This window comes from Hyperolius riggenbachi, chromosome 10, assembly GCF_040937935.1.
Source record: "Hyperolius riggenbachi isolate aHypRig1 chromosome 10, aHypRig1.pri, whole genome shotgun sequence".
NCBI lineage: Eukaryota > Metazoa > Chordata > Amphibia > Anura > Hyperoliidae > Hyperolius > Hyperolius riggenbachi.
This window is the reverse complement of record NC_090655.1, coordinates 9,327,696-9,355,487: the sequence shown is the minus strand read 5'-3', so window position 1 is coordinate 9,355,487 and position 27,792 is coordinate 9,327,696. Positions and strand designations below refer to the sequence as shown.

The following is a 27,792-nucleotide window of genomic DNA, read 5'->3' as shown; positions in this document are numbered from 1 at the left end:
AGAAAAATGGTTTGGTCCAAAGTCATAGCTCCCAACTGTCCCTTTTTTGGAGGGACAGTCCCTCTTTGGGAATCTATTTATATATTTGTATTTGTCGACTGAAAAAAAGGGGGTTTTAGCGACTCTAAACTTTATTCCCATCAAGTAAATTGATTTATTTCTTATATTCAAATGTAAAACTGAAGAAAGCCTAGTTATGATAGAAATGATCAGTTTAGTTTGAATTATAAAAAAACATATTTTGCTTCTGAACTCTTTGTGTAATGCACGACGAGGGGTGTGTCAGGGGCGTGGTTAGGGGTGTGTCCTAGTGTCCCTTTTTCTTATGTCAAATTGTTCGGAGGTATGCCAAAGTTATAGATCTACTTTAAAGTAAACTAGAAAAAAGTTTTTAATGTACACTTACCTGGGTGTTAGAGACTCTTCAGACCCCTCCGAGCTACTTCTTTCATCCGACCATCCCTCCGTCTTGCCACTGAACGCTCTGTTTGGAACTCTGGTCTCTCTGTACTCTCACACAGCGATCTGTCAGCGGGAGCGTCCGGGGCATGTGCGGTTTCCGATTACTGCGCATGCCCAGCATTCTCTCAGCCATGGCTGTTCTGCACAGTGAAGCACTGGCTGCTGCCCAAGCTCCTCCCTGAACACCGCATGTGGGTGATGATGTGATTTTAAAAAAGCTGTTCAGTCTAACCAACCTGCATCTGGCACTGACACAGGAAGACAGTTTTGCAAACTCAGGAAGCTAGATGCCTAAAAAAATATATAGAGAGCCAAAATTACAGAACTGTCTGCACTGCAATTCTGATTTATTCCCCACAATATCCATTAAAGTCGGGTGAAACTCCATATTTACTTTAAAAAAAAATATCCAATAAGAAATAACTTTTTGGGCTGACCTTTACTGTTTTTAGTGTTCAATGTCAGATTTAGGATGTGATATGGAAAAAAAATAATAAGAATACTTTTTCTGTTGGTTTCCATCTTCACTGTTTCTCTGTGAGGCCAAAAGTACACTGCTTCTGGCCTCTTTTTTTGTTTTTAAACCCAGCTCAGTGTTAATTTTCCCTCCCTACTGCCACAGCTTACTGCCCCTCCAACAGCACACTTCGCCTAGACAACAGGCTTACATCACTGTGTAAACTCTTCAAGGTGGGGGAGATATCCAATTACCTTCTGGTCATAGTGTCCTTACCTTATCCAAAACAGGAAGCTTTCTGTTATTTGCATGTCAAGTTTGTTACTATAAATAAATTAAAAAAATAAAACCCATAATCCCGCTGGCACTGCACACGTCTTTCAGTTAGGCAAAGGCAACCAGACCACCTAAAAGGAAAAAAAAATGGGGGACATATACAAGATATATGAACCTATTTTAGAAAAATAAAAAGGTTTACATATATTTTATACATCATAACAGTGACAATTTTATTTTTGGAAGTTACAAACCCCTTTTAAACCGCATCACGGCTGTAGGTTTGTATGATTATGTGACAATACACCTGTAAGGATGTGGTTGTATAGAGATGAGCGGACGCCCATGTTATAGTCTGATCTCCCCCCAGGTCTGGTCGCTGATTGGCCTCTCCCGGAGGTACCTGCAGAAAGGATACACCCATGTTATAGTCTGATCTCCCCCCAGGTCTGGTCGCTGATTGGCCTCTCCCGGAGGTACCTGCAGAAAGGATACACCCATGTTATAGTCTGATCTCCCCCCAGGTCTGGTCGCTGATTGGCCTCTCCCGGCGGTACCTGCAGAAAGGATACACCCATGTTATAGTCTGATCTCTCCCCAGGTCTGGTCGCTGATTGGCCTCTCCCGGCGGTACCTGCAGAATGGATACACCCATGTTATAGTCTGATCTCCCCCCAGGTCTGGTCGCTATTTGGCCTCTCCCGGCGGTACCTGCAGAAAGGATACGCCCATGTTATAGTCTGATCTCCCCCCAGGTCTGGTCGCTGATTGGCCTCTCCCGGAGGTACCTGCAGAAAGGATACACCCATGTTATAGTCTGATCTCCCCCCAGGTCTGGTCGCTGATTGGCCTCTCCCGGCGGTACCTGCAGAAAGGATACACCCATGTTATAGTCTGATCTCTCCCCAGGTCTGGTCGCTGATTGGCCTCTCCCGGAGGTACCTGCAGAAAGGATACACCCATGTTATAGTCTGATCTCCCCCCAGGTCTGGTCGCTGATTGGTCTCTCCCGGAGGTACCTGCAGAAAGGATACACCCATGTTATAGTCTGATCTCCCCCCAGGTCTGGTCGCTGATTGGCCTCTCCCGGCGGTACCTGCAGAAAGGATACACCCATGTTATAGTCTGATCTCTCCCCAGGTCTGGTCGCTGATTGGCCTCTCCCGGAGGTACCTGCAGAAAGGATACACCTATATCTGAGATATCCTGTAAGGATGTGCCATTGGTTGTATAGAGATGAGCGGAGGCCCATGTTATAGTCTGATCTCCCCCCAGGTCTGGTCGCTGATTGGCCTCTCCCGGCGGTACCTGCAGAAAGGATACACCCATGTTATAGTCTGATCTCCCCCCAGGTCTGATCGCTGATTGGCCTCTCCCGGAGGTACCTGCAGAAAGGATACGCCCATGTTATAGTCTGATCTCCCCCCAGGTCTGGTCGCTGATTGGCCTCTCCCGGCGGTACCTGCAGAAAGGATACACCCATGTTATAGTCTGATCTCCCCCCAGGTCTGGTCGCTTATTGGCCTCTCCCGGAGGTACCTGCAGAAAGGATACACCCATGTTATAGTCTGATCTCCCCCCAGGTCTGGTCGCTGATTGGCCTCTCCCGGAGGTACCTGCAGAAAGGATACACCACGCTGACGTTCCGTGACGGAGATTACTACTGCTGCTACTTCCTGTGGTTTGAGAATGAAGCTGTGAGTATTTGTGTGGCTTTGTAGCTGAGCTTTCTATAATAATCCGTATTTATAGCCGTCTCATTTCCTCTTTACTGCTATAGAAAGGCTACAAGTCTCATTTTCACTTCTCTGTCTCTAATAAAGGCGACCCGAGACTGTTATTATTAAAGCAGCAGGGGCAGCCATACTATCCAAGGGAAAAATAAACACATATAAGTAGATAAATACAGTGGAGTTTAGTGCATTTTATATAGTAAATAAAGTGAAAACTGTTCCAGGCATTTTCCACTTAACTCTCTCTAACTGAAGCCAATCCTGAGGTCATTTACTCCCTTACTCTTTTTTCTCTCCTAGAAATTGCACTGTCATACCTAACTTGCTTTGTAATCACATTTGAGCACAGCATAGATTATATTTCAACAGCTTCTGCAGAGGGGTGAGGAGAATTTCTCTTCTCAGTCTCCTGTCACACTGACCTGCCCTCAGCCAATCAGTGAGGAGCAAGAATGTGGGAGGGGAGATAACAAGCTTCCCTCTTCCCAACAATGTACCAGAATAGAGCCAGGCTGACTGAGATACGATTTATTACAGCAGAAACATTTATGATTATATTGGAATGTTTGCAATGCAGGGTCAGGTTGCAGGCTACATGGAAAATGGAATTTGATTTTTATGGCTGACAATGGCGCTTTAATACTGAACTGTGGTGCTGCTTATATAAGTGAGAGTTAGGGAAAGGCCACAAGCCGGCGGTTTGACACTGTAGTCAAGAAGATAAATGGATCGGCACCACCAAGATACGTTCAAGGCTCTTTTATTGAGCACAGCAGTAACAGACGCTGTTTCGGGCTAGCAAGCCCTTTCTCAAACTGCTCACCAGTGACACAGTGGTCCCAAGAGACACTGGGACGGGATTGAGGCACACCTCTACATGCCAAGGTGCTTCTCACTTCACCTACTTTGGCGGTTTGACACTGACATTTATTTTTTAATTAGTGCTTGTTTTTGTGCATACATTGGGCCACCCACTGCCGGCACCTGCTAGCAGTCTGTGGAATTCGTACACGTGTTGCGATTTTAGGCATTTGAGCTGACTTTTAATCACACGCGTATTGCAGCCGACGTTGTGGACTTGCGAATAAACGCACACGTCACCACTGAAAAGCATTTACATGCAATCTCACATTGCTTCAAATCACTCGTGCTTTTCAACATATGTGGCCCCAATTTTACCATTAGTTTGAGGCAGTGTTTACACTGGTCAAAATCGCATGCCCTGTTCACATGAGAATATACCACCAATGTAAGGATTGTTCACAGGAAATACGAGGTGAAAATGATCTGAGATAAACAATTGTATCTATCCTCCTACTCCTAAAAATGTAGTTTTCAAAGATATCCTACAGTTTTATATTATATTTAAATCTACTCTTTAAGTTTTTACTTTTTAATTGTGTCTGCTCAATGACACATTCATTGAAGTATGCCAGAGCTAAAATAAATAAAATATTGACCCTTTTTAACTTTCCTCAGAAGCCATTTCCTGCCAGGAAAGTGTTTTAAGGCTGTGATGACTTATCAGCAAGAGTTATGCTATGGTAATATTTGTTGGCAGTTAGCATAAACCAGGCCCCTAGACTCTCTCCAGGCCCTAAGGCACCTGCCTAAGTTGCCTTGTGGATGACCAGGCTCTGTGTTGTATTGCCAAGGCATGAAAGGAAATGAGTAAAAGGGGAGCAGTGGATGGTACCTCAGGAGTCAGAGCTCAGATAGTGAGATGGTAATAATTCTAGCTTGCATGCATATTTCATGTACATTGTATGACGCCTGGAATTCGGCTAATTAAAGAGAAACTGCAACCAAGAATTAAACTTCAACCCAATCAGTAGCGGATACCCCCTTTTCCATGAGAAATCTATTCCTTTTCACAAACAGACCATCAGGGGGCGCTGTATGGCTGATATTGTGGTGAAACTCCTCCCACAGTGTGATGTCAGGACCATGGTTCTGACATCACACTGTGGGAGCCTTGTTGCATTGTGGGAAATAACAGCTGTTTCCAACTGCCAAAAAAGCAAGCAGCATCTCCTTCCACTGACATCACCTGCCAGCAGTAAGAATGTCACCATGTGATAAATGTCAGAATGTAAATCAGGGAGAGGAAAGCTTTTACAATGAGCAAACACTGACTAATTCATTTATACATAATTATTGTAAAAATCAAGCACTTTTTTATTACATTATTTTCACTGGAGTTCCTCTTTAAATGCACTTCTAGCACTATTTGATTGGCGCAATCTCTTGCTGTATACAGTTTACATGACATTTTTATGCAAGCAGGAATTCTCTGCTCAGCAGCTGCACTCAGAGGCCAGTGTTGTTCTAGGTGTTATGCAGCAGCCTGAAAACCCCGCCCCAGCCTTTGGGAGATGCAAGGCTGCCTGCTGACTGCAAACTCAATACCTCCTCCTAGATGGTGTAATTGGAATGCAGAGCGGGAGACCAGTGATCATGTGACTAGATCAGTAATCGATCATTGTAGCTATGTGGCTGTTGTATTGTGACTGCCGTGTGGCTGTAGATTAGGGTACGCGTGTGGTTTGTAGGGTACGTGTGGTTTGTAGGGTACGTGTGGTTTGTAGGGTACGCGTGTGGTTTGTAGGGTACGCGTGTGGTTTGTAGGGTACGCGTGTGGTTTGTAGGGTACGTGTGGTCTGTGGGTGCCGCTGCTGGTGTATCAGGTGGCATCTTCTCATTCATGTTTCTCTTGTCCAGGGGGATAAGCTGGATGTCATCGATGTCCCGGTGCTTGGAGATGACTCTGCTCCTATCGGAATGCTGGCCGGAGAGTATTACAGGTAATAAGGACCGCATTACACGCGGGATACATCCGGTCTGAGAGGCCACAATTACTGATCATTTTCTTCCCCATCACTTGTTCCGGGGTGTCAGACTCAACCACATAAGGGGACAAGTCTATACACAGTCTAAGTTGCGAGTCAATGTGTGTATTAGTGCTGTTTTGTGAAATGCCCGATTAGCTGTATTTTGCTTTCTGTTTCTGGTCGTTTGCCTCTCCCAGAGTGTTGTAGGGCAGGAAACTGCATAACTAAATAGCCTAGGCTAAACATCACTGCAAGGGTGGGGTAACATACCAATATACAGCAATATACAGTATACATATGGGAAGTGTTTCTGATGCTGAAACCAAGATAGTTAATGTAATATTGTTAATAATTTACCACATTCTACTACTAGATGTCCACGCAGTGCCTCTTTCATTTTAAACTGGACCTGAACTCAGAACAGCCCCTCTGTTGCAAAAGATAAGCAACAGTATAATAACTTTTAGAGTAAAACATTTTTGTCACAGCTAATAAAAATCCTGCAATAAAACTGCAGCATGTCTACTTCCTGCTTTCATGGAAGCGGACATAGGATTAACATCTTGTGTTTACAAATTAGCTGTTCTGCTGAGGCAGACACAGTTAAGATATCAAATTACACATGTGATTAGTCACATATGAGGGGGAATTAGACAGGCTAAACTCTCTAAATACATACAGGGTGGATTTATATATGTTTTCCTTCTGTCCTGTACAAGAGTTCAGCTCCACTGTAACATTGCAATTCTAAGTACCTGTGATATATACAGTAGGTAGTCCCCGACTTACGAATGACCCGCTGATACGAGTGGCATGGATTCTGTGTTTCCATGGGAACAAGTAAAAAAAAAAAAATTTCAAATGAGAAAATCGATTTTTAAAAATTCAAAGAAAAATTTGCTTTTAAACTTGTATAAGCAGGCACAGAGGACGGAGGTGACACAGAGGGGGACACTGGAGGCACAGGGGGGTACAGAGGGCAGAGGTGACACAGAGGGGGACACTGGAGGCACAGGGGGGCACAGAGGAGGTACCGGGGACAGAGATAGCACAATGTTCCGATTTAAAGTGAACCTCCAGACTAAAAATCTACTCAGGAGAACTGAAAAGGCTTGGTGTTTCTTTAACAGTTTCACAGCATTAGAACTTTGTTTTTCTTACTAAAGTATCATTGTTAAGGTGGCCACTAATGGTCCAATTTTCTAGCGAAAAATCGTTCGAGCGATCAGAAATTCTGATCGGAAGAAAAATCGTTCACTACACCATCAACGAACCAATCTTTGCTATCTATCGATCACGATCGTCTTTAAAATTCAAAATTTCGTTCGACGAAAATTCAGTCGGACGACTTTTTTTTCACTCGTTCATAATCGATCATAACCATTAATGGAGATTATTTACTAGCAATTCGATCACTGCCGACCTAGAATTTCGGATCGATCGAACGATTTTTCGCTAGAAATTGGTCCATTAGTGGCCAGCTTTAGCTGGATTTTTGGCTAAGCTCCGCCTATCAAAGAAAACTGCCTGAGCTTTTTTTCCCTGATGCTGTGCAAAGCATGATGGGATTTCCTATGTTGTTATTCACATTGCCTAGCATCTGGGAGGGGTGATCAGGACACAGGACAGTTGGAACTGTGTCTCATGCTCCCTGTCCCCTCCTTTCAACCAAACAGATGGCTGCCCTCATGAAATCAAACATTTGCCTGTTCTTTTAAAACAGGGTGGGTAAGAGATTATATTACCTATCTATTTTAATTAACATAACTAATGTAACTTAATGACAGTATGTTTGTTTAGGCTGGAGTTCCTCTTTAAGAACAGATTCAGTTAAGAACGGACCTACAGTCCCTATCTCGTTCGTTAAACGGGGACTACCTGTATACTTATTTTTAAAAGGAACCAGAGACGAAGCACCCTTGTGTATTTTACCATGTATATCAGTAAGAACATTAGAGAAAACACCTACCATGCTCTCTGTTTCATCCTCACTGCTAAAAGTGTCTGTTATCAGCTGTGATAAGAATCCCGGACTGAGCATTCAGTCTGGCTTTGCTGGGAATGATTATAGCTGAGTCATTATAGCAGAGCCACAAGGGGGCAGGCTTGGGCTTGAAAAGACACCAGAGAAGACAGACTCAGCTATAATCTTTCCATAGCAAAGCTAGACTGAGTGCTCAGTCGGGGATTCTTATCAGAGGTGATAACAGTCAGATTAAACAGAGAACAATGAAACAAAGAGCAGATTAGGTGTTTACTGTCATGTTCCCACTGATTTATAAGGTAAAATACAAGAGGGTGCTTCATCTCTGGTTCTCTTTAAACTAAAGTGGGGATCGCACGTTTAGGCCTTGTTTCCACACTCCTGTGCTGTTGTAGCCTATAGATGTGAACGTGTAGATTGTAGAGTGTGACGGTTCTTATTCAGCGCATTCCTGCAGTCACACATTCCTTCGGTTATTATTAAGAGTTGAAGTGCGTCGTTAAAAATAGGCTAAATTCCGAATAGCGCTGACTCCGTGCAGAGCGCACGACTGACACCCGGTTCATTCTGTGATTGCGTTTCTCCTGGGGACCTGTGAGCACAGCTTTCATCTGCAGAACTCTTCCATTCATCTCAGATATCTGCTCTTGCTAAATAAACTGATAATGAAGACAGAAACAAGTGCTACATGGACTCCGAGCACTTTAACAGTTTAAGCCAGTTATCTGTCATTAAGAATCATTAACCACTTCACCTCGAAGGGTTTTTTCCCTTAAAAAAAACAGCAATTTTCACCTGTCAGCGCTCCTTCCATTCATTCACCTATAACTTTATCACTGCTTATCACAACGAAACAATCTATATCTTGTTTTGGTTTTTTTTGCCACCAATTAGGCTTGTTAAAACCCACACATTTTTTTGCCCATTTGTCCCGGTTATTGCAACGTTTAAAATGTTTCCTTAGTACAATGTATGGCGCCAATATTTTATTTGGAAATAAAGGTGCATTTTTTCAGTTTTGCTTTCATTCCTAATTACATACCCATAATTTATAAAGTAACAGTAATATACCCTCTTTACATACATATTAAAAAAAAGTTCAGTCCCTAAGGTAACTTTTTATGTATTTTTTTTATTTGTAAATAAAATATTAATTTTTTTTAAATGTATTTGTAAATAAATAACCAATTATTTTTTTTTTTTAATTTGGTAACTAATGGGGAGGGTCAGGGATTAATTTTAAATGTAAAAATATGTTCTTCATTGAAAAAAAGAAAAGAAAAAAAAAGAGGTGTAATTTTACATTTTGGCCACAAGATGTCCTCGCTGCTCCCCTTGTTATGCATTCTATCAGTACGCATACAGGAAGCACTGCGTCGACAGGTTTTGTGAATGGTGGAGTCGGAGGCTGGGCGAGCGGGAAGGCGCTGCGGGAGGGATGTAGTAGCTGCGTCCCTGCACAGAGTTGTGGCATTTTGCAGTTGGTACTCGTCCCGGGGGAGGGCAAGTGGTTAAAGGCGTTATTAGCCAGAAACTTAAAGAGGAACTCCAGCCTAAACAAACATACTGTCATTAAGTTACATTAGTTATGTTTATTAAAATAGATCGGTAATATAATTTCTTACCCACCCTGTTTTAAAAGAACAGGCAAATGTTTGTGATTCATGGGGGCTGCCATCTTTGTCATGGGGGCAGCCATCCTTTTGGTTGAAAGGAGGTGACAGGGAGCATGAGACACAGTCTCAACTGTCCTGTGTCCTGATCACCCCTCCCAGTTGCTAGGCAACATGAATAACCACATAGGAAATCCCATCATGCTTTGCACAGCATCAGGGAAAAAAAACCTGGGCAGTTTTCTATGATGGGTGGAGCTTAGCTAAAAATGCAGCTAAAAATGAGGCTATTATGGTATAGTGATGAGATGTTGTCAGTGCCCTCATCGGTCCCTCAGTGCGTGATGTTGAGAAAATCTGCTCATTGTATCCTTAATTTCTTTGGCAGATTGTGCCAGGAGTGACTTAAGCTGGCCATACACCCATAGATTTCCACGAAATGTTCCATAACGATTGATTCCTTTCCGAAAAGAATAGATTCAAAAGGAATCGATTCCTACCATACACGGCACATCAATTTTTGGTAGATTCAAGCAGGGAATCTATTGAAAAGCAATCGCACTGCAGAGTTGCACTGTTCGATGCAGTGCGGAGCTATAGGCCAGCGATTTGCCAATTCTCTTACCCCGCCCCCGATTGTTTTAAGTTTTCCATCTTTTCTGATCAATTCTTTCAAAAATCGATCTATCTGGCATTTTGGGGAATCGATTCCCAGCAGATGAATGCAATCTGCAAGGAATAGAATAAGAAAATCAATGTATATGGCCACCTTATAAGACAACCGTAATGAGAGGGATGTGGAGGCTGCCATATTTATTTCCAGTTTAATACCAGTTCCCTGGCTGTCCTGCTGATCCTCTGCCTCTAATACTATTAGCCATAGCCCCTGAACAAGCATGCAGAAGTTCAGTTGTTTGTGACATTATAGTCAGATCTGACAAGATTACAGTAGCAAGGAAAAGTATGTGAACCTTTTGGAATTGAATGGATTTCTACACAAATTGGTCATAAAATGTGATCTGATCTTCATCTAAGTCACAACAATAGACAATCACAGTCTGCTTAAACGAATACTACACAAATAATTAAATGTCTTCATGTTTTTATTGAACGCACCATGTAAACATTCACAGCGCAGGTGGAAAAGGTATGGAACCTCTAGACTACTGATATCTCCAAGAGCTAATTGGAGTCAGGTGTCAGCCAGCTGGAGTCCAATCAATGATATGAGATTGGAGCTGTTGGTTACAGCTGCCCTGACCTATAAAAAACACCAGGTTTTGGGTTTGTTTTTCCTAAGAAGCATTGCCTGATGTGAATGATGCCTCGGCAAAAAGAGGTCTCAGAAAACCTACGATTAAGAATTGTTGACTTGCATAAAGCTGGAAAGCGTTATAAAAAGTATCTCCTAAAGCCTTGCAGGTCATCAGTTCGCAGTGAGACAAACTGTCTATAAATGGAGACAGTTCAGCACTGCTGCTACTCTCCCTAGGAGTGGCCGTCCTGTAAAGATGACTGCAAGAGCACAGCGCAGAATGCTCAATGAGGTGAAGAAGAATGAAGAAGAATCCTAGAGTGTCAGCCTTACAAAAGTCTCTGGCATATGCTAACATCCTTGTTAGAGAACCTACGATCCGTAAAACACTAAACAAGAATGGAGTTCATGGGAGGATACCACAGTGGAAGCCACTGCTGTCCAAAAAACCCCATTGCTGCATGTTTAAGGTTTGCAAAAAGAGCACCGGGATGTTCCACCGCATTACTGGCAAAATATTCTGGGGAAGAAACGCACAACACTATGTGTGGAGAAAAAGCGGCAAAGCACACCAACAACAAAACCGAATCCCAACTGTGAAGTATGGTGGTGGGGGCATCATGGTTTGGGGCTGCTTTGCTGTGTCAGGGCCTGGATGGATTGCGATCATCGAAGGAAAAATGAATTCACAAGTTTATCAAGACATTTTGCAGGAGAACTTAAAGGGGAACTGAAGAGAGAGGTATATGGAGGCTGTCATGTTTATTTCCTTTTAACCACCCTGGCGTTCTATTAAGATCGCCAGGGCGGCTGCGGGAGGGTTTTTTTTAAATAAAAAAAAAACTATTTCATGCAGCCAACTGAAAGTTGGCTGCATGAAAGCCCACTAGAGGGCGCTCCGGAGGCGTTCTTCCGATCGCCTCCGGCGCCCAGAATAAACAAGGAAGGCCGCAATGAGCGGCCTTCCTTGTTTTGCTTACATCATCGCCATAGCGACGAGCGGAGTGACGTCATGGACGTCAGCCGACGTCCTGACGTCAGCCGCCTCCGATCCAGCCCTTAGCGCTGGCCGGAACTTTTTGTTCCGGCTACGCTGGGCTCAGGCGGCTGGGGGGACCCTCTTTCGCCGCTGCTCGCGGCGGATCGCCACAGAGCGGCGGCGATCAGGCAGCACACGCGGCTGGCAAAGTGCCGGCTGCGTGTGCTGCTCTTTATTTGATGAAAATCGGCCCAGCAGGGCCTGAGCGGCAGCCTCCGGCGGTGATGCCGCCCGGCTGGTTAATCAATACCAGTTGCCTGGCAGCCCTGCTGGTCTATTTCTCTGCAGTAGTATCTGATTAAAACCAGAAACAAGCATGCAGCTAGTCTTGTCAGATCAGACTTATAAGTCTGAACCACTTAAACACCTGATCTGCTGCATGCTTGTTTAGGGGCTATGGCTAATAGTATTAGAGGCAGAGGATCAGCAGGGCTGCCAGGCAACTGGTATTGTCTAAAAGGAAATAAACATGACAGCCTCCATATACCTCTCTCTTCAGTTCCCCTTTAAAGCAGACCCAAACCAAACATTTTCTTAATTCAAAATATTTAGTTGCACCACTTTGACACATACAAAGATAAATAAACACTCCTTCAAGCCTATTAGCATTTCAGTGCATGCTTTTCACCCTTCTCTTTTCATTACTAGGGTTATAGAGGTGGCAGCCATTAGCAATTCCTCCATTGCTGGAGACCATCTACTCCACCAGTTTGCCGGATTCGAATCCCCGCCACCATGTCACTAACTGTCCTCAGAGGATTTTACAATCGAATCCCTGCCTCCATGTCACTGAGGACAGTTAGTGACATGGTGGCAGGGATTCGATTGTAAAATCCTCTGAGAACAGTTAGTGACATGGTGGCAGGGATTAGATTGTAAACTCCTCTGAGGAAAGTTAGTGACATGATGGTAGGGATTAGATTGTAAGCTCTTTGGCAAGCAGCACATTTGGTGAGTGACAGCAAGCTCAGAGAGTGCCAGATCCGGCTGTTAGTAGCCTCCCGCCACTATGTGCACACTCTGTGTAGCAGGACGAATGTTCGGCAGGCTAACTGCTACTGTCATCTTCTGCCCACAGCCCGCCCCTTGCTTTCCTGGTGCCCTAGGCCATGGCCTATGTGGCCTTGCCAGAAATCCGGCCATGGGCGTGGCTGGCTGGAGCTCTATAAACGTTCGAAAACTCGCTGGGAATATTCTGTAGTACAAACAAGCTCACTGGCAGGGACCTTGTCTGTATAGTTGCTATCTATGCTATCACGTTACATAGCGGCAAAGGCAAACTTCCCACGTTTCTTGGTCAGCAAAGCACCATAATTACGCCGGGATCAGCTGTCTGCCAGATTTTTATTTTTCTGATCTTTAATATAATCCCGTTTCCTCTGAAAATCTCAGTATAATATTCGGGCTTTCGTAGTTTGTTGACTGCCTATATTTAGTAGCTCAGGTTTCTGTAGATTCATTTTGAAAATTGCGCACCAGCTGGTCTCCTGTATTATTTAGATAATGAGAGTCGCTGAAGTCCGCGATTCAATCAAAGTCAAGAGGAAATCATCTGGATTGGCCAGTAATTTGATTCTATTTCCGTCAGGCTGTAACTCTTTCATCCTCTGTACTATTTACTATTTTTTTTTATCTGACTTTCCTGAAATGACTCTGGGCAGGAGAGTATTATTTGCCTCATTGCAGCTGTCAAACACTCTAGTTCTCTTATGCAGGCTGTTTGGCAAAAAGAAAGGGCCTCTTTCTTTCTGATAAATAATTTTTGAAGCCTGTTGTTCTGCGCCTGTGTGACCATCCTGTCTGTCCTCATCCCCTTCCTGCACTACCCCAGCTTAGTGTGTAAATGCAGAGTATAGTGCAGCAGAAGCTATGCTCACACCTCTCCGCTGGAGTGCTGTGCATGTGTGATCAGTCTGTCCTCATCCCCTTCCTACACTCCCCCAGCTTCGTGTGTAAATGCAGAGTATAGTGCATCAGAAGCTGTGCTCTCACCTCTCCGCTGGAGTCCAGTGCTGTGCGTGTGTGACCATCCTGTCTGTCCTCATCCCCTTCCTGCACTACCCCAGCTTAGTGTGTAAATGCAGAGTATAGTGCAGCAGAAGCTGTGCTCTCACCCCTCTGCTGGAGTCCAGTGCTGTGCCTGTGTGACCATCCCGTCTGTCTTCATCCCCTCCTGTACTACCCCAGCTTAGTGTGTAAATGCAGAGTATAGTGCAGCAAAAGCTGTGCTCTCACCTCTATGCTGGAGTTCAGTGCTGTGCCTGTGTGACCATCCTGTCTGTCCCCATCCCCCTCCTGCACTACCCCAGCTTAGTGTGTAAATGCAGAGTATAGTGCAGCAGAAGCTATGCTCACACCTCTCCGCTGGAGTGCTGTGCATGTGTGATCAGTCTGTCCTCATCCCCTTCCTACACTCCCCCAGCTTCGTGTGTAAATGCAGAGTATAGTGCATCAGAAGCTGTGCTCTCACCTCTCCGCTGGAGTCCAGTGCTGTGCGTGTGTGACCATCCTGTCTGTCCTCATCCCCTTCCTGCACTACCCCAGCTTAGTGTGTAAATGCAGAGTATAGTGCAGCAGAAGCTGTGCTCACACCTCTCCGCTGGAGTGCTGTGCATGTGTGATCAGTCTGTCCTCATCCCCTTCCTACACTCCCCCAGCTTCGTGTGTAAATGCAGAGTATAGTGCATCAGAAGCTGTGCTCTCACCTCTCTGCTGGAGTCCAGTGCTGTGCGTGTGTGACCAGTCTGTCCACATCCCCCTCCTGCACTCCCCCAGCTTAGTGTGTAAATGCAGAGTATAGTGCAGCAGAAGCTGTGCTCCAACCTCTCCGCTGGAGTACTGGTGTGATGCGGTTTTTCTATTCTCATGCAGGCTTTGTGATATAAGAATCGCATGCGATTTTAAAAACAGCGCAAGCGCAGCAATGTGTACAGGCCCTTATTCTCACATTTCCAATAATACTACATAAGGGGAGGCAGCAGCAATGAAATTAATTTATCAATTAACCGTCATTAACAGTTCACTGGACATCTCCACTTCCAATCACCAGTTCAGTGAACATCTCCACTTCCGATCACCAGTTTAGTGGACATCTCCACTTCCGATCACCAGTTCACTGGACATCTCCACTTCCGATCACCAGTTCAGTGGACATCTCCACTTCCAATCACCAGTTCAGTGGACATCTCCACTTCCGATCACCAGTTCACTGGACATCTCCACTTCCGATAACTAGTTCACTCGACATCACCAGTTCAGTGGACATCTCCACTTCCGATCACCAGTTCACTGGACATCTCCACTTCCGATCACCAGTTCACTGGACATCTCCACTTCCGATCACTAGTTCACTGGACATCTCCACTTCCGATCACCAGTTCAGTGGGCATCTCCACTTCCAATCACCAGTTCAGTGGACATCTCCACTTCCAATCACCAGTTCAGTGGACATCTCCACTTCCGATCACCAGTTCACTGGACATCTCCACTTCCGATCACCAGTTCACTGGACATCTCCACTTCCGATCACCAGTTCACTGGACATCTCCACTTCCGATCACCAGTTCAGTGGGCATCTCCACTTCCGATCACCAGTTCAGTGGACATCTCCACTTCCAATCACCAGTTCAGTGGACATCTCCACTTCCGATCACCAGTTCACTGGACATCTCCACTTCCGATCACTAGTTCAGCGGACATCTCCACTTCCGATCACCAGTGCAGTGGACATCTCCACTTCCGATCACCAGTGCAGTGGACATCTCCACTTCCGATCACCAGTTCAGTGGAGATCTCCACTTCCGATCACCAGTTCAGTGGACATCTCCACTTCCGATCACCAGTTTAGTGGACATCTCCACTTCCGATCACCAGTTCACTGGACATCTCCACTTCCGATCACCAGTTCACTGGACATCTCCACTTCCGATCACCAGTTCACTGGACATCTCCACTTCCGATCACCAGTTCACTGGACATCTCCACTTCCGATCACCAGTTCAGTGGACATCTTCACTTCCGATCACCAGTTCAGTGGACATCTCCACTTCCGATCACCAGTTCAGTGGACATCTCCACTTCCGATCACCAATTCAGTGGACATCTCCACTTCCGAAAACCAGTGCAGTGGACATCTCCACTTCCGATCACCAGTTTAGTGGACATCTCCACTTCCGATCACCAGTTTAGTGGACATCTCCACTTCCGATCACCAGTTCAGTGGACATCTCCACTTCCGATCACCAGTTCAGTGGACATCTCCACTTCCGATCACCAGTTCAGTGGACATCTCCACTTCCGATCACCAGTTTAGTGGACATCTCCACTTCCGATCACCAGTTCAGTGGACATCTCCACTTCCGATCACCAGTTCAGTGGACATCTCCACTTCCGATCACCAGTTCAGTGGACATCTCCACTTCCGATCACCAGTTTAGTGGGCATCTCCACTTCCGATCACCAGTGCAGTGGACATCTCCACTTCCGATCACCAGTTCACTGGACATCTCCACTTCCGATCACCAGTGCAGTGGACATCTCCACTTCCGATCACCAGTGCAGTGGACATCTCCACTTCCGATCACCAGTGCAGTGGACATCTCCACTTCCAATCACCAGTTCAGTGGACATCTCCACTTCCGATCACCAGTGCAGTGGACATCTCCACTTCCGATCACCAGTGCAGTGGACATCTCCACTTCCGATCACCAGTGCAGTGGACATCTCCACTTCCGATCACCAGTGCAGTGGACATCTCCACTTCCGATCACCAGTGCAGTGGACATCTCCACTTCCGATCACCAGTGCAGTGGACATCTCCACTTCCGATCACCAGTGCAGTGGACATCTCCACTTCCGATCACCAGTTTAGTGGACATCTCCACTTCCGATCACCAGTTTAGTGGACATCTCCACTTCCGATCACCAGTTTAGTGGACATCTCCACTCCCGATCACCAGTTTAGTGGACATCTCCACTTCCGATCACCAGTTTAGTGGACATCTCCACTCCCGATCACCAGTTTAGTGGACATCTCCACTTCCAATCACCACAAATCCACCATCAAAATAATCTCTCTTTTTTACAAAAAAAAAAAAAAGCAACAAAATCATTTCTTGATAATCGAGACTCTGGATTTAGTTCTGTGTGATTTCACCTGGCGTAGCGCCTATTATGTTATCGTTGACCAGTTTATCATGCTCGGTGTTGCTTGGTGTAAGTTTTTGATTTTTTTTTTACTAAAAGTTAACTTTTGTTTGTTTGGTTGCCGTTTAGGAAACTCATTCGCTATTACAGCAAAAACCACCAGGCGGAGCCGGTGAAGTGTTACGAGCTCCTGACGCTGCACCTGGGCATCATCCCGCCAGACTTTGTGGTGAAGCAGTGCCAGGACCTGGCCCGGAAGCTGTGGGAGCCGTCCCGTATACCACTACTATGAAGACCGTCCAATCGGATCGCCGTACCACTCCGCAGTATTGTTCTGTCCTAAGCAGCCATAAGCTCCCCTGTGCACTGATGACTGGAGATAGTCAATGACATGCTTGCATGCAGATTTCATTCATTTTTATGCAGCTTGGAGCAGCGCCAATCGCGTGCATTTCCTGCCAATTTGGATTGACTCGAGTCTGAGCTGCATGCAATTTGCATACAATCATTAACATCTCACTGACCCTTCCTTCTAGGGTTGATCGGAAACAGCCAAATTCCAATTTTGTCAGAATTCCGTGTTCTGCAGGCAAATTACAAATTTCGAGTTCCGAATTTTCGTGTCCTGAAGGCATTTTACTGCCAGCACAAAAATTGTCTTCCGAAACAACAATTTTTTAGCAAACAGTGACACCAACAAAATGGCCGCCAGGTAATCCCCAGTCCCCGGAGGCCACATTAGGGTGGAAGAACGAGCGGTTTTGTACATGGATTGGGGTCCAGGGGACCAGAGCAGGGCAGGTCCTTGTCCTCTAGACCCCCCATTCATGTGAAAAACCACTCATTCTGCCACTTTATTGTGGTCTTCGGGGACCAGGGAATGCCTGGCGGCTATTTTGTATCAATGTGGGCTGAAAATTCTTGTTTCTGAAGCCAACTTTCGTCATGTTATGCTGTTTGCTGAAAATTCTTGTTTCTGATTGAAGCCAACTTTCGGAACAAAACTCTGTATGAGTTTCGTGATTTTACTCGAAACGGCCAAAATCTGATGCGGAACTTCAGAACTCGGAATTGTTCCGATCCGAAAGCTCAACCCTACTTCCTACTGATATCTACTTGATTCGTATAGTAAAGGAATCGGGGATTTTCCCCTAATACTTTTTCTCCTGTAATCATTCTGGAGAAAATAAGCTTTACATTATGTTTGCACTTTGCGTAAAAAGCAGGCTTGCTCAAATCCGAATTCGGGAGATACCCGGATAGTTCTTACCTGTATGACATCTTCTTCGGTCCATCCCTCAGCGCCTCCCACAATGCGGTCCATGCGCCGGTCATGTGACTCCAAACACTTCCTCCTTCAACCCCGGAAGGAGGAAGTGTTTGGAGTCACGTGACCGGCGCGTGGACCGCATCGTGGGAGGCGCCAGGGATGGACCGAAGAAGACGTCATACAGATAAGATTGTAAGATTGACCCCCCCTGCACAGCTTTACTGGGAGATATCCGGATAGAACTATCCGGGTATCTCCTGAATTCGAATTTGAGCAAGCCTGGTAAAAAGTCTTTACACAGCTCGAAGGCTCCTACGCGTTTGGCACTGATTGTTTAACCCCTTAGCAACCAATTTATTTACAGGCTTGCAAGTGCTCCAGGCCAATTTATTTGAGCATATTTTTGTATTTCTTATTTGTTAGAAATGTATTTGTGCCTTGTCAGTAGGGGGCAGTATGAGACAATAACAGAGGACTTCTGCTTTCAGTTTCTATATTTTCTGCTAGCTGAGAGAGATCAAAGCATTCCAAGAACAGCACGACGAGTTCTGACTACTGAGGTCAAAAGCACTGCACTTATCTCACACCAGATAACTCTATTGACGCTGCTAATGGTTTAATAAATAATAACTCAGTAAGCCTATTGCCAGGAAACTGCATATTACACAGGGTGCTTTCGGTGTTATAGACCGGACCTACAAGTGCCTCATACATGCTGGTGCGCTGGTTGCCCCTCCAAAACTCATACCGTGCAGGAACCTTCATTGCTACCCCCCCCCCCCCAACCACCATAGACCACAATATTGTGAGCCCACCTCAGGGACAGTATGTGATTTGTTTAGCATAGCTTGTGAGCTAGACTTCATAATCTCTCAGCACATATTCACTTTAACCTTTTAGCAGCCAATTTATTTAGAGGCTTGCAACTGCTCCAGACCAATTTATTTTAGTACATTTTTTTAGGTCTCACTTGTTATATTTTCTTGCTCCTAATTAGTACTGCTGTAATGTGTATTTGTGACCACTTGTCACTAGAGGGCAGTGTGAGACAGTAACAGTGATTCTGCTTTCAGTTTCTATATGTTCTGCTAGCAGAGAGACATCAAAGCATTCCAATAATTTACAGCACAACGAGTTCTGCCGACTGAGGTCAAAAGCACTGCACTTACCTCAAATGAGATAACACTACTGAAGCTGCTAATGACTTAATACATGATAATTCAGTAAGCCTATTGCCAGGAGACTGCATATTGCACAGGGTGCTTTCAGTATTAAGAGTCTGAGCTACAAGTGCCTTACCTGTTTCATGTTTGCCTTATCATGTCATACAGAATGTATATCTCGCTGCAATATAGAGCAATAATAAAACTGAAATGATTCAGACTTGGTGGTTTCGTTATTGATTGATTGATTCTTACGTACATTATAAAACAATACATATAAATACGATCCTATCGTCAAACTCCATATACTATCGTAATAGTGCGTCTTTGTGCATAAATACGATCTCCGACCAATCCGATTTTCTTCATGCTGGGACTACACGGGTCGTTTTTTCAGCTCGACTCTCCGCTTGATCAATTTTGCCGCTCGATCCTCTTATCTTCCTCTAGTTTTTCTTATCTTTTTCCATTCACCTCTATCAGGAATCGAGCAGCAAAACGATCGAACGGGAGATCAGACAAGTCGGAAATTATCTATCTAACCATCTATCTGCCGCAAAAACAACTCATGTATTCCCAGCATTAGATTGTTAGGAAGAGAATGATAACCGTATTTATGATCTAAGACCTGTACGATGACAATTGTGTATTCAATGTATTTTCATATATTTATATTGTGGGATTAGGTGTGCAATCCTTGTAAGTTTGTTTCTGGTAGTGCGGCCTTTGTGGGAGGGATTCTGTTTTTTGAGGGGCGGGACTCACTGGGCGCACTTTAGCAGCTGTTGCCGATTGCCGGCGTTCGGCAAAGTGAAACTCTAGCAGATTCCTATGGGAATGGCCCCACTACCAGCGTTGCGATCCGCTGCTTGCAGCAGCTTGGGAGCAATCGTATCAGTGGCTGCAGAGCCCAATCCCGATCGCCCCCGGGAGATTTTGTAGTGGGTCTCTGCCCTTAGTGAGATTTAGCTGTGTACAGATGAAACTCGAAACATTAATTTCATAAATTCAACTTAAAGTGAAAAAAGTTATGATACAATAAATTGGTTGTGTAGTACGGATAATTACTAGAACATAAGTAACAAAGAAAATATTCTTGTGTTTTTATGTTCAGTTTTTTTTTTTATAACATTGCATCATTCTCTAATATTTGCAGTTTACACACTACTCGGCATACTAAATGATTTCACAGAGCAGGCTAGTGAACTTTTGAGCTTACCTCTGCAGAAAAAAACAAAATACAGTGACAGACCCTTGAGATAATATGCTTCAGAAGACAGAGCTCTCTGACTCCTATCTCTGCTGCTAATGATTAGCTGTACTACACTTACAAATCATTATATCATAAGTTTATTTTCACTTCAGATTCCATTTAAAAGGTGGAACTAGTATATGAAATAGATTCATGACATGCAAAGCGAGATATTTCAGGCCTTTATTTGTTATAATGTTGATTATGGCTTACAGCTCATGAGAACCCCAAAATCAAAATCTAAACCCATTAGAATATTGTGAAAATGTTCATTATTTTAGACCAGCAGTTCCAAACCTTTTTGAAGTTGTGACACATCGACCAAGGCTGCCTAGGCCATGGCCTAGGGCACCACAGGAGGAAGGGCACCAAAGCAGTAGGATAAACTGGTGCAGCATTTGCAAGCTTGCAAATGCTGCAATGCAGGGAGATCAGGCGAGCGCCCGACCACAGTACTCTGCTGCTAGCCGCCTGTGCAGCAGCCATGTTGCTCTCTGGGCACGCCTGCATTGTGGCCGGCGGCTATGGACTTGGGCAGCATTGGAGACGGAAAGGAAGAGGAAGCTTCTGCACTGGAGACGAGCTGAGAAATGAGTGACACAGATGGCTGCTGTGGTGTGAAGGCGAGCTGGCTACCTATACTGAAAGGGGGGGGGGATTAAGGGGGTCATTTGGCTACCTATACTGGAGGTAAAGGGGGGAGGGGTCATCTGGCTACCTATACTGGGGGGGGTCATCAGGCTACCTATACGGAAGGGGGGAGGGGTCATCTGGCTACCTATACTGGGGGAGGTCATCGGGGTACCTATACTGGAGGGACAGGAGGGAGGGGTCATCGGGCTACCTATACTGGAGGGAAGGGAGGAGGTGTCATCTGGTTACCTACACTGGAGGGAAAGGGGGAGGGGTCATCTGGCTACCTATTCTGGAGGGGGAGGGGTCATCTGGCTACCTATTCTGGAGGGAAGGGAGGAGGGGTCATCTGGCTACCTATACTGGAGGGAAAGGGGGAGGGGTCATCTTGCTACCTATTCTGGAGGGAAGGGAGGAGGGATCAACTCGCTACCTATACCGAAGGAGGGCAGCTGGTGACAGTGGTCTTGGGCGGTAAAGAGTAAAAATCCGTCCCTGCAAACGCGCAGATCTCTGTGACACATCACATATGTGTAATAGAAAAATACTAATACTGACCATGAAATGGATAGAAATACACTTAAAAATGGAGCCTAGAACCTTATATTAATAAAATAATTAATAAAATTAACAAAACCTTATATTAATAAAAACAAGCAGTGGGACCGTTAGCCCCCAAATTTGGAATGATCACACAGCGCCGACAATTTGCATATTAGCTGTGGTGCAAGTTCCCCGCCCCCCATACCCCCCCCCCCCCCCCCCCCCCCCAAAAAAAAACACCCTCAGACTCGGTATAGGTAGTTAGACAAGTATAGGTGCCCCAGTAAAGGAAGTCAGGTGTAGGTACCCCCAGTATAGGTAGTCAGGCACAGGTGCCCTCAGTATAGGTGCCCCCAGTATAGGTAGCCAGGTATAGGTGCTCCCAGTATAGGAAGTTAGGTGTAGGTGCCCTCAGTATAGATAGCCAGCTATAGGTGCTCCCAGTATAGGAAGTTAGGTGTAGGTGCCCTCAGTATAGATAGCCAGCTATAGGTGCTCCCAGTATAGGAAGTCAGGTGTAGGTGCCCTCAGTATAGATAGACAGCTATAGGTGCTCCCAGTATAGGAAGTAAGGTGTAGGTACCCCCAGTATAGGTAGCCAGGCACAGGTGCCCTCAGTATAGATAGCCAGCTATAGGTGCTCCCAGTATAGGAAGTCAGGTGTAGGTGCCCTCAGTATAGATAGCCAGCTATAGGTGCTCCCAGTATAGGAAGTCAGGTGTAGGTGCCCTCAGTATAGATAGCCAGCTATAGGTGCTCCCAGTATAGGAAGTCAGGTGTAGGTGCCCTCAGTATAGATAGCCAGCTATAGGTGCTCCCAGTATAGGAAGTAAGGTGTAGGTACCCCCAGTATAGGTAGCCAGGCACAGGTGCCCTCAGTATAGATAGCCAGCTATAGGTGCTCCCAGTATAGGGAGTCAGGTGTAGGTGCCCTCAGTATAGATAGCCAGCTATAGGTGCTCCCAGTATAGGAAGTCAGGTGTAGGTGCCCTCAGTATAGATAGCCAGCTATAGGTGCTCCCAGTATAGGAAGTCAGGTGTAGGTGCCCTCAGTATAGATAGCCAGCTATAGGTGCTCCCAGTATAGGAAGTCAGGTGTAGGTGCCCTCAGTATAGATAGCCAGCTATAGGTGCTCCCAGTATAGGAAGTCAGGTGTAGGTGCCCTCAGTATAGATAGCCAGCTATAGGTGCTCCCAGTATAGGAAGTAAGGTGTAGGTACCCCCAGTATAGGTAGCCAGGCACAGGTGCCCTCAGTATAGATAGCCAAGCATAGGTGCTCCCAGTATAGGAAGTAAGGTGTAGGTGCCCTCAGTATAGATAGCCAGGTATAGGTGCCCCCAGTATAGGAAGTCAGGTGTAGGTGCCCTCAGTATAGGTATGTAGGTGCCATCAGTATAGATAGACAAGCATAGGTGCTCCCAGTATAGGAAGTCAGGTGTAGGTGCCCTCAGTATAGATAGCCAGCTATAGGTGCTCCCAGTATAGGAAGTCAGGTGTAGGTGCCCTCAGTATAGATAGCCAGCTATAGGTGCTCCCAGTTTAGGAAGTCAGGTGTAGGTGCCCTCAGTATAGATAGCCAGCTATAGGTGCTCCCAGTATAGGAAGTAAGGTGTAGGTACCCCCAGTATAGGTAGCCAGGCACAGGTGCCCTCAGTATAGATAGCCAGCTATAGGTGCTCCCAGTATAGGGAGTCAGGTGTAGGTGCCCTCAGTATAGATAGCCAGCTATAGGTGCTCCCAGTATAGGAAGTCAGGTGTAGGTGCCCTCAGTATAGATAGCCAGCTATAGGTGCTCCCAGTATAGGAAGTCAGGTGTAGGTGCCCTCAGTATAGATAGCCAGCTATAGGTGCTCCCAGTATAGGAAGTCAGGTGTAGGTGCCCTCAGTATAGATAGCCAGCTATAGGTGCTCCCAGTATAGGAAGTCAGGTGTAGGTGCCCTCAGTATAGATAGCCAGCTATAGGTGCTCCCAGTATAGGAAGTAAGGTGTAGGTACCCCCAGTATAGGTAGCCAGGCACAGGTGCCCTCAGTATAGATAGCCAAGCATAGGTGCTCCCAGTATAGGAAGTAAGGTGTAGGTGCCCTCAGTATAGATAGCCAGGTATAGGTGCCCCCAGTATAGGAAGTCAGGTGTAGGTGCCCTCAGTATAGGTATGTAGGTGCCATCAGTATAGATAGACAAGCATAGGTGCTCCCAGTATAGGAAGTCAGGTGTAGGTGCCCTCAGTATAGGTATGTAGGTGCCATCAGTATAGATAGACAAGCATAGGTGCTCCCAGTATAGGAAGTCAGGTGTAGGTGCCCTCAGTATAGGTATGTAGGTGCCATCAGTATAGATAGACAAGCATAGGTGCTCCCAGTATAGGAAGTCAGGTGTAGGTGCCCTCAGTATAGGTATGTAGGTGCCATCAGTATAGATAGACAAGCATAGGTGCTCCCAGTATAGGAAGTCAGGTGTAGGTGCCCTCAGTATAGGTATGTAGGTGCCATCAGTATAGATAGACAAGCATAAGTGCTCCCAGTATAGGAAGTCAGGTGTAGGTGCCCTCAGTATAGGTATGTAGGTGCCATCAGTATAGATAGACAAGCATAGGTGCTCCCAGTATAGGAAGTCAGGTGTAGGTGCCCTCAGTATAGGTATGTAGGTGCCATCAGTATAGATAGACAAGCATAGGTGCTCCCAGTATAGGAAGTCAGGTGTAGGTGCCCTCAGTATAGGTATGTAGGTGCCATCAGTATAGATAGACAAGCATAGGTGCTCCCAGTATAGAAAGTCAGGTGTAGGTGCCCTCAGTATAGATAGCCAGGTATATGTGCCCCCAGTATAGGAAGTCAGGTGTAGGTGCCCTCAGTATAGGTAGCCAGGCATAGGTGCTCCCAGTATAGAAAGTCAAGTGTAGGTGCCATCAGTATAGATAGACAAGAAAAGTTTCACCTTTTAATAAAGGACGACTGAAGTGAGAGGTATACGGGGGCTGCCATATTTATTTCCTTTTAAACAATACCAGTTGCCTGGCAGCCCTGCTGATCCTCTGCCTCTAACACTTTTAGCCATAGCCCCTGAACAAGCATGCAGCAGATCGGGTGTTTCTGACATTATTATTGGAACTGTCAAGATTAGCTGCATGCTGGTTTCTGGTGTGATTCAGACACTACTGCAGCCAAATAGATCAGCAAGGACGGTCAGGCAACTGGTATCGTTTAACCACCTTACAACCACCCAACGCCGAGCGGTGGCCACAGAGTGGCTCCGCCAGGACCACGTAACGCCGAAAGGCGTCAAGTCCTGGGGGAGGAGATTGCAGGGTTGGTGGAGTTCTGTGGTCAGCCTGCCAAGCCGCGATCTTGCGGCTTGCAGGCTGTTAACAGTAAAACAAAAAATAGCGTTGCGATCTAGCACAGCGCTGTACAGGGGACACTTAGCTGTCCTTCCAAGCGTATTAAGGTGCCCATGGACCTAAAGGTTATGGGCAGATTCTAATCTGATTAGAGATACATTTGTCTCTTGTCAATTCTGCCCATACACTACAGGCCGATTCCCATCAGCATGAAATCTTCAGGGAATTGCCTGAGCCCGCTGCACCCGTACCGCCACTGCCCCCCATGTATAAATGTGCCCTCTGTGTGCATTTATACGTTACCTGTCCTGTTGCAGCCTCTGCGCGGTGTCCTGTAACCTCTGGGCAGTATTCCGTATGCGATACTGGCGCATAGCATCTGACGTCAGACACTATGCGCCCGTGGCATGTACAGAGAGCCGCCCGGAGGTTACAGACACCACGCGGAGGCTGCAACAGGACAGGTAACGTATAAATGCACACGGAGGGCACATTTATACATTGCGACGGCGGTTTCATCGTCTCGTCGCTTGCTAGGAAATTGCCACTGCACACCCGACCAACCAACTTCGGTCCGACATCTTGCAGCATGCGCGATAGACAAAGCGACGAATTTCTGTCCCAATATTATTCACTTGGTCGGTCTGGCATGCACTTGGCGGCAACGATTTTTATCCAATTCGATTGGATGGTCGATCGGCTGCCAAGTCGCCCGATGTATGGTCACCGTAAAGCTGAAATCCCTCACATAGGCTGATGCCTATGAGAGGAGGGAAGTTATCCGCCTAGGGCCAATTTGTATATATAATTTTTTATTTTTTTTTTACGTTCTTTTTTTAAAATAAAAAAACAACTAATGATTGCAGCAGTGATCAGAGACCACCACAAGAAAGGCCTACAAGTGACAAGAAAAGGAGTTTAGACCCACGTGTGTGCTAAGTTGCATGGCTCTGCAGCAAGCTGTTGAAGCTGTAGAGCATTGATTGTATTGTAAGAAATAGCCTGGTCACTAGGGGGGGGGGGGGGGGGGGGTGTAAGAGTGGTCCTGAACTAACTGGTTAAAGCCTAGCACATGTGGTTGTGGCTTTCCTGCTTGTGTGTGAAAAGTGAATAATGAAAGGGGTCTTGGCCAACTGGGCTGCTTGGGAAACTTCATGCCCCGATCATCAATTTAGCTTAAAAGGAAATAAACACAGTAGCAACAAAAAGTATGTGAACCCTTTGGAATTATATGGATTTTTTCACAATTTTTTTATAAAATATGATCTGATCTTCATCTAAGTCACAACAATAGACAATCAGTCTGCTTAACCACCCCGGCGTTCTATTGAGATCGCCAGGGCGGCTGCGGGAGGGTTTTTTTTAAATAAAAAAAAAAACTATTTAGACCATTAGAAGCCCCGGGTAACTTCAACTCATTTTTCCCCGACCCCCCTACAGTATCATTTTAATTATTTGTATTGGTTGTTTGTGGTGTTGCGCCCAATAACAATATTAAGCAGCTCAGTCTGAACTATTGGGTATCCCAACTCCAAAATAGGCAAAACAAATATCACAAAATATCAGACTGCGCTAAAAAATTCTTTAATCATGATGAGATATAAATACTGCTGTAAAGATAGCAGTGCTAGGCACTACTGCTAAAATTAATTAAATTGGATATGGAACTATAATAATTCCTTGTGAATGTGCAGATTGTAAAATAAAATAAATTGAAATATAAATAAAATGAAAGAAATGTTATTAATAATAAAAGACCAAGGATTAGTGTCCTCCAGGAATTAGATGAATACTGGCCTTGTATTGGTGGTACCAGGCTTAATATAGCAGTATAACAGTGAAATATCGATCTTCATAGAAGTTCTATTGATGATAAATTAATCAGTGAATGACCTAGGATGCAAGTCCTATTTGATTTAGGGACATATTGGTCCTCAAGTGTTGATATCAATACTCCTTCGTAGCTCGGTGTTAGCTAAATTCCAGTCCTTAGTGTTGTAATCCTAATTTAATTTGTAATGCTGGACTAGAAATGCTTTTTGTCGCAAGACGTTATATTTATCAAAAATGAATAGGTGGCCTCCGCCCACGTGATGTGTGACGTCACAGGTGTTGAGCCTATCGCTGATGCGTTCCGGGAGGTCCGCCTCCCTTTCTCAAAGCCATTTTATTATTAATAAAATGCCTTTCATTTTATTTATATTTCAATTTATTTTATTTTACAATCTGTACATTCACAAGAAATTATTATAGTTCCATATCCAATTTAATTATTTGTGTGGTATTAGTTTAAGCAGACTGTGATTGTCTATTGTTCTGACTTATGCTGGGTACACACGTTGAGATTTCCTCTCGATCCGCGGGATTGATCATCATCGATTCGATTATTTCAGACATGTTCGATCTGGTTTCGATCGATACAGCCGTCAATTGTGCATACTTAACATACAAAATCGATGGCTGTATCGATCAAAACCTGATCGAACATGTCAGAAATAATCGAATCGATCCTGTCGATCGAGCGTGAAATCGCAACGTGTGTACAAGTCCCACAATGCATTTGCCTTCATGAATCATGTCTGTGGCTATCAGACTCCTGCAATGCATTGTGGGATTTGTTCCGTAACTCCTGGAGAGCCAAGTTTTCAGATGATCAGATCACATTTTATGACCAATTTGTGCAGAAATCCTTATCATTCCGAAGGGTTCACATATTTTTTTATTGCTACTGTATGGCAGCCTCCATAGTCTTCTCCCTATAGTTGTCTGGCACGCAGGAGGTTTTCTCAGGCCCT

The 27,792-nt window shown here is 45.2% G+C and overlaps 1 protein-coding gene across 3 annotated transcripts in view; it reads left to right on the top strand.

Moving 5' to 3' along the window:
- HPS1 (HPS1 biogenesis of lysosomal organelles complex 3 subunit 1) overlaps positions 1–18,096 on the top strand; it is an 82,686-nt gene extending 64,590 nt beyond the window's left edge. For 2 of the 3 annotated variants that reach the window (XM_068255063.1, XM_068255064.1), the window contains exons 17-19: positions 2,779–2,892; positions 5,650–5,732; positions 16,925–18,096. In XM_068255063.1, coding sequence (XP_068111164.1) covers positions 2,779–2,892; positions 5,650–5,732; positions 16,925–17,087 — 360 coding nt within the window. In that variant the 3' untranslated portion in view covers positions 17,088–18,096. The other variant, XM_068255065.1, reaches the window with a different exon arrangement.
- The last annotated feature ends 9,696 nt before the right edge of the window (positions 18,097–27,792 follow it).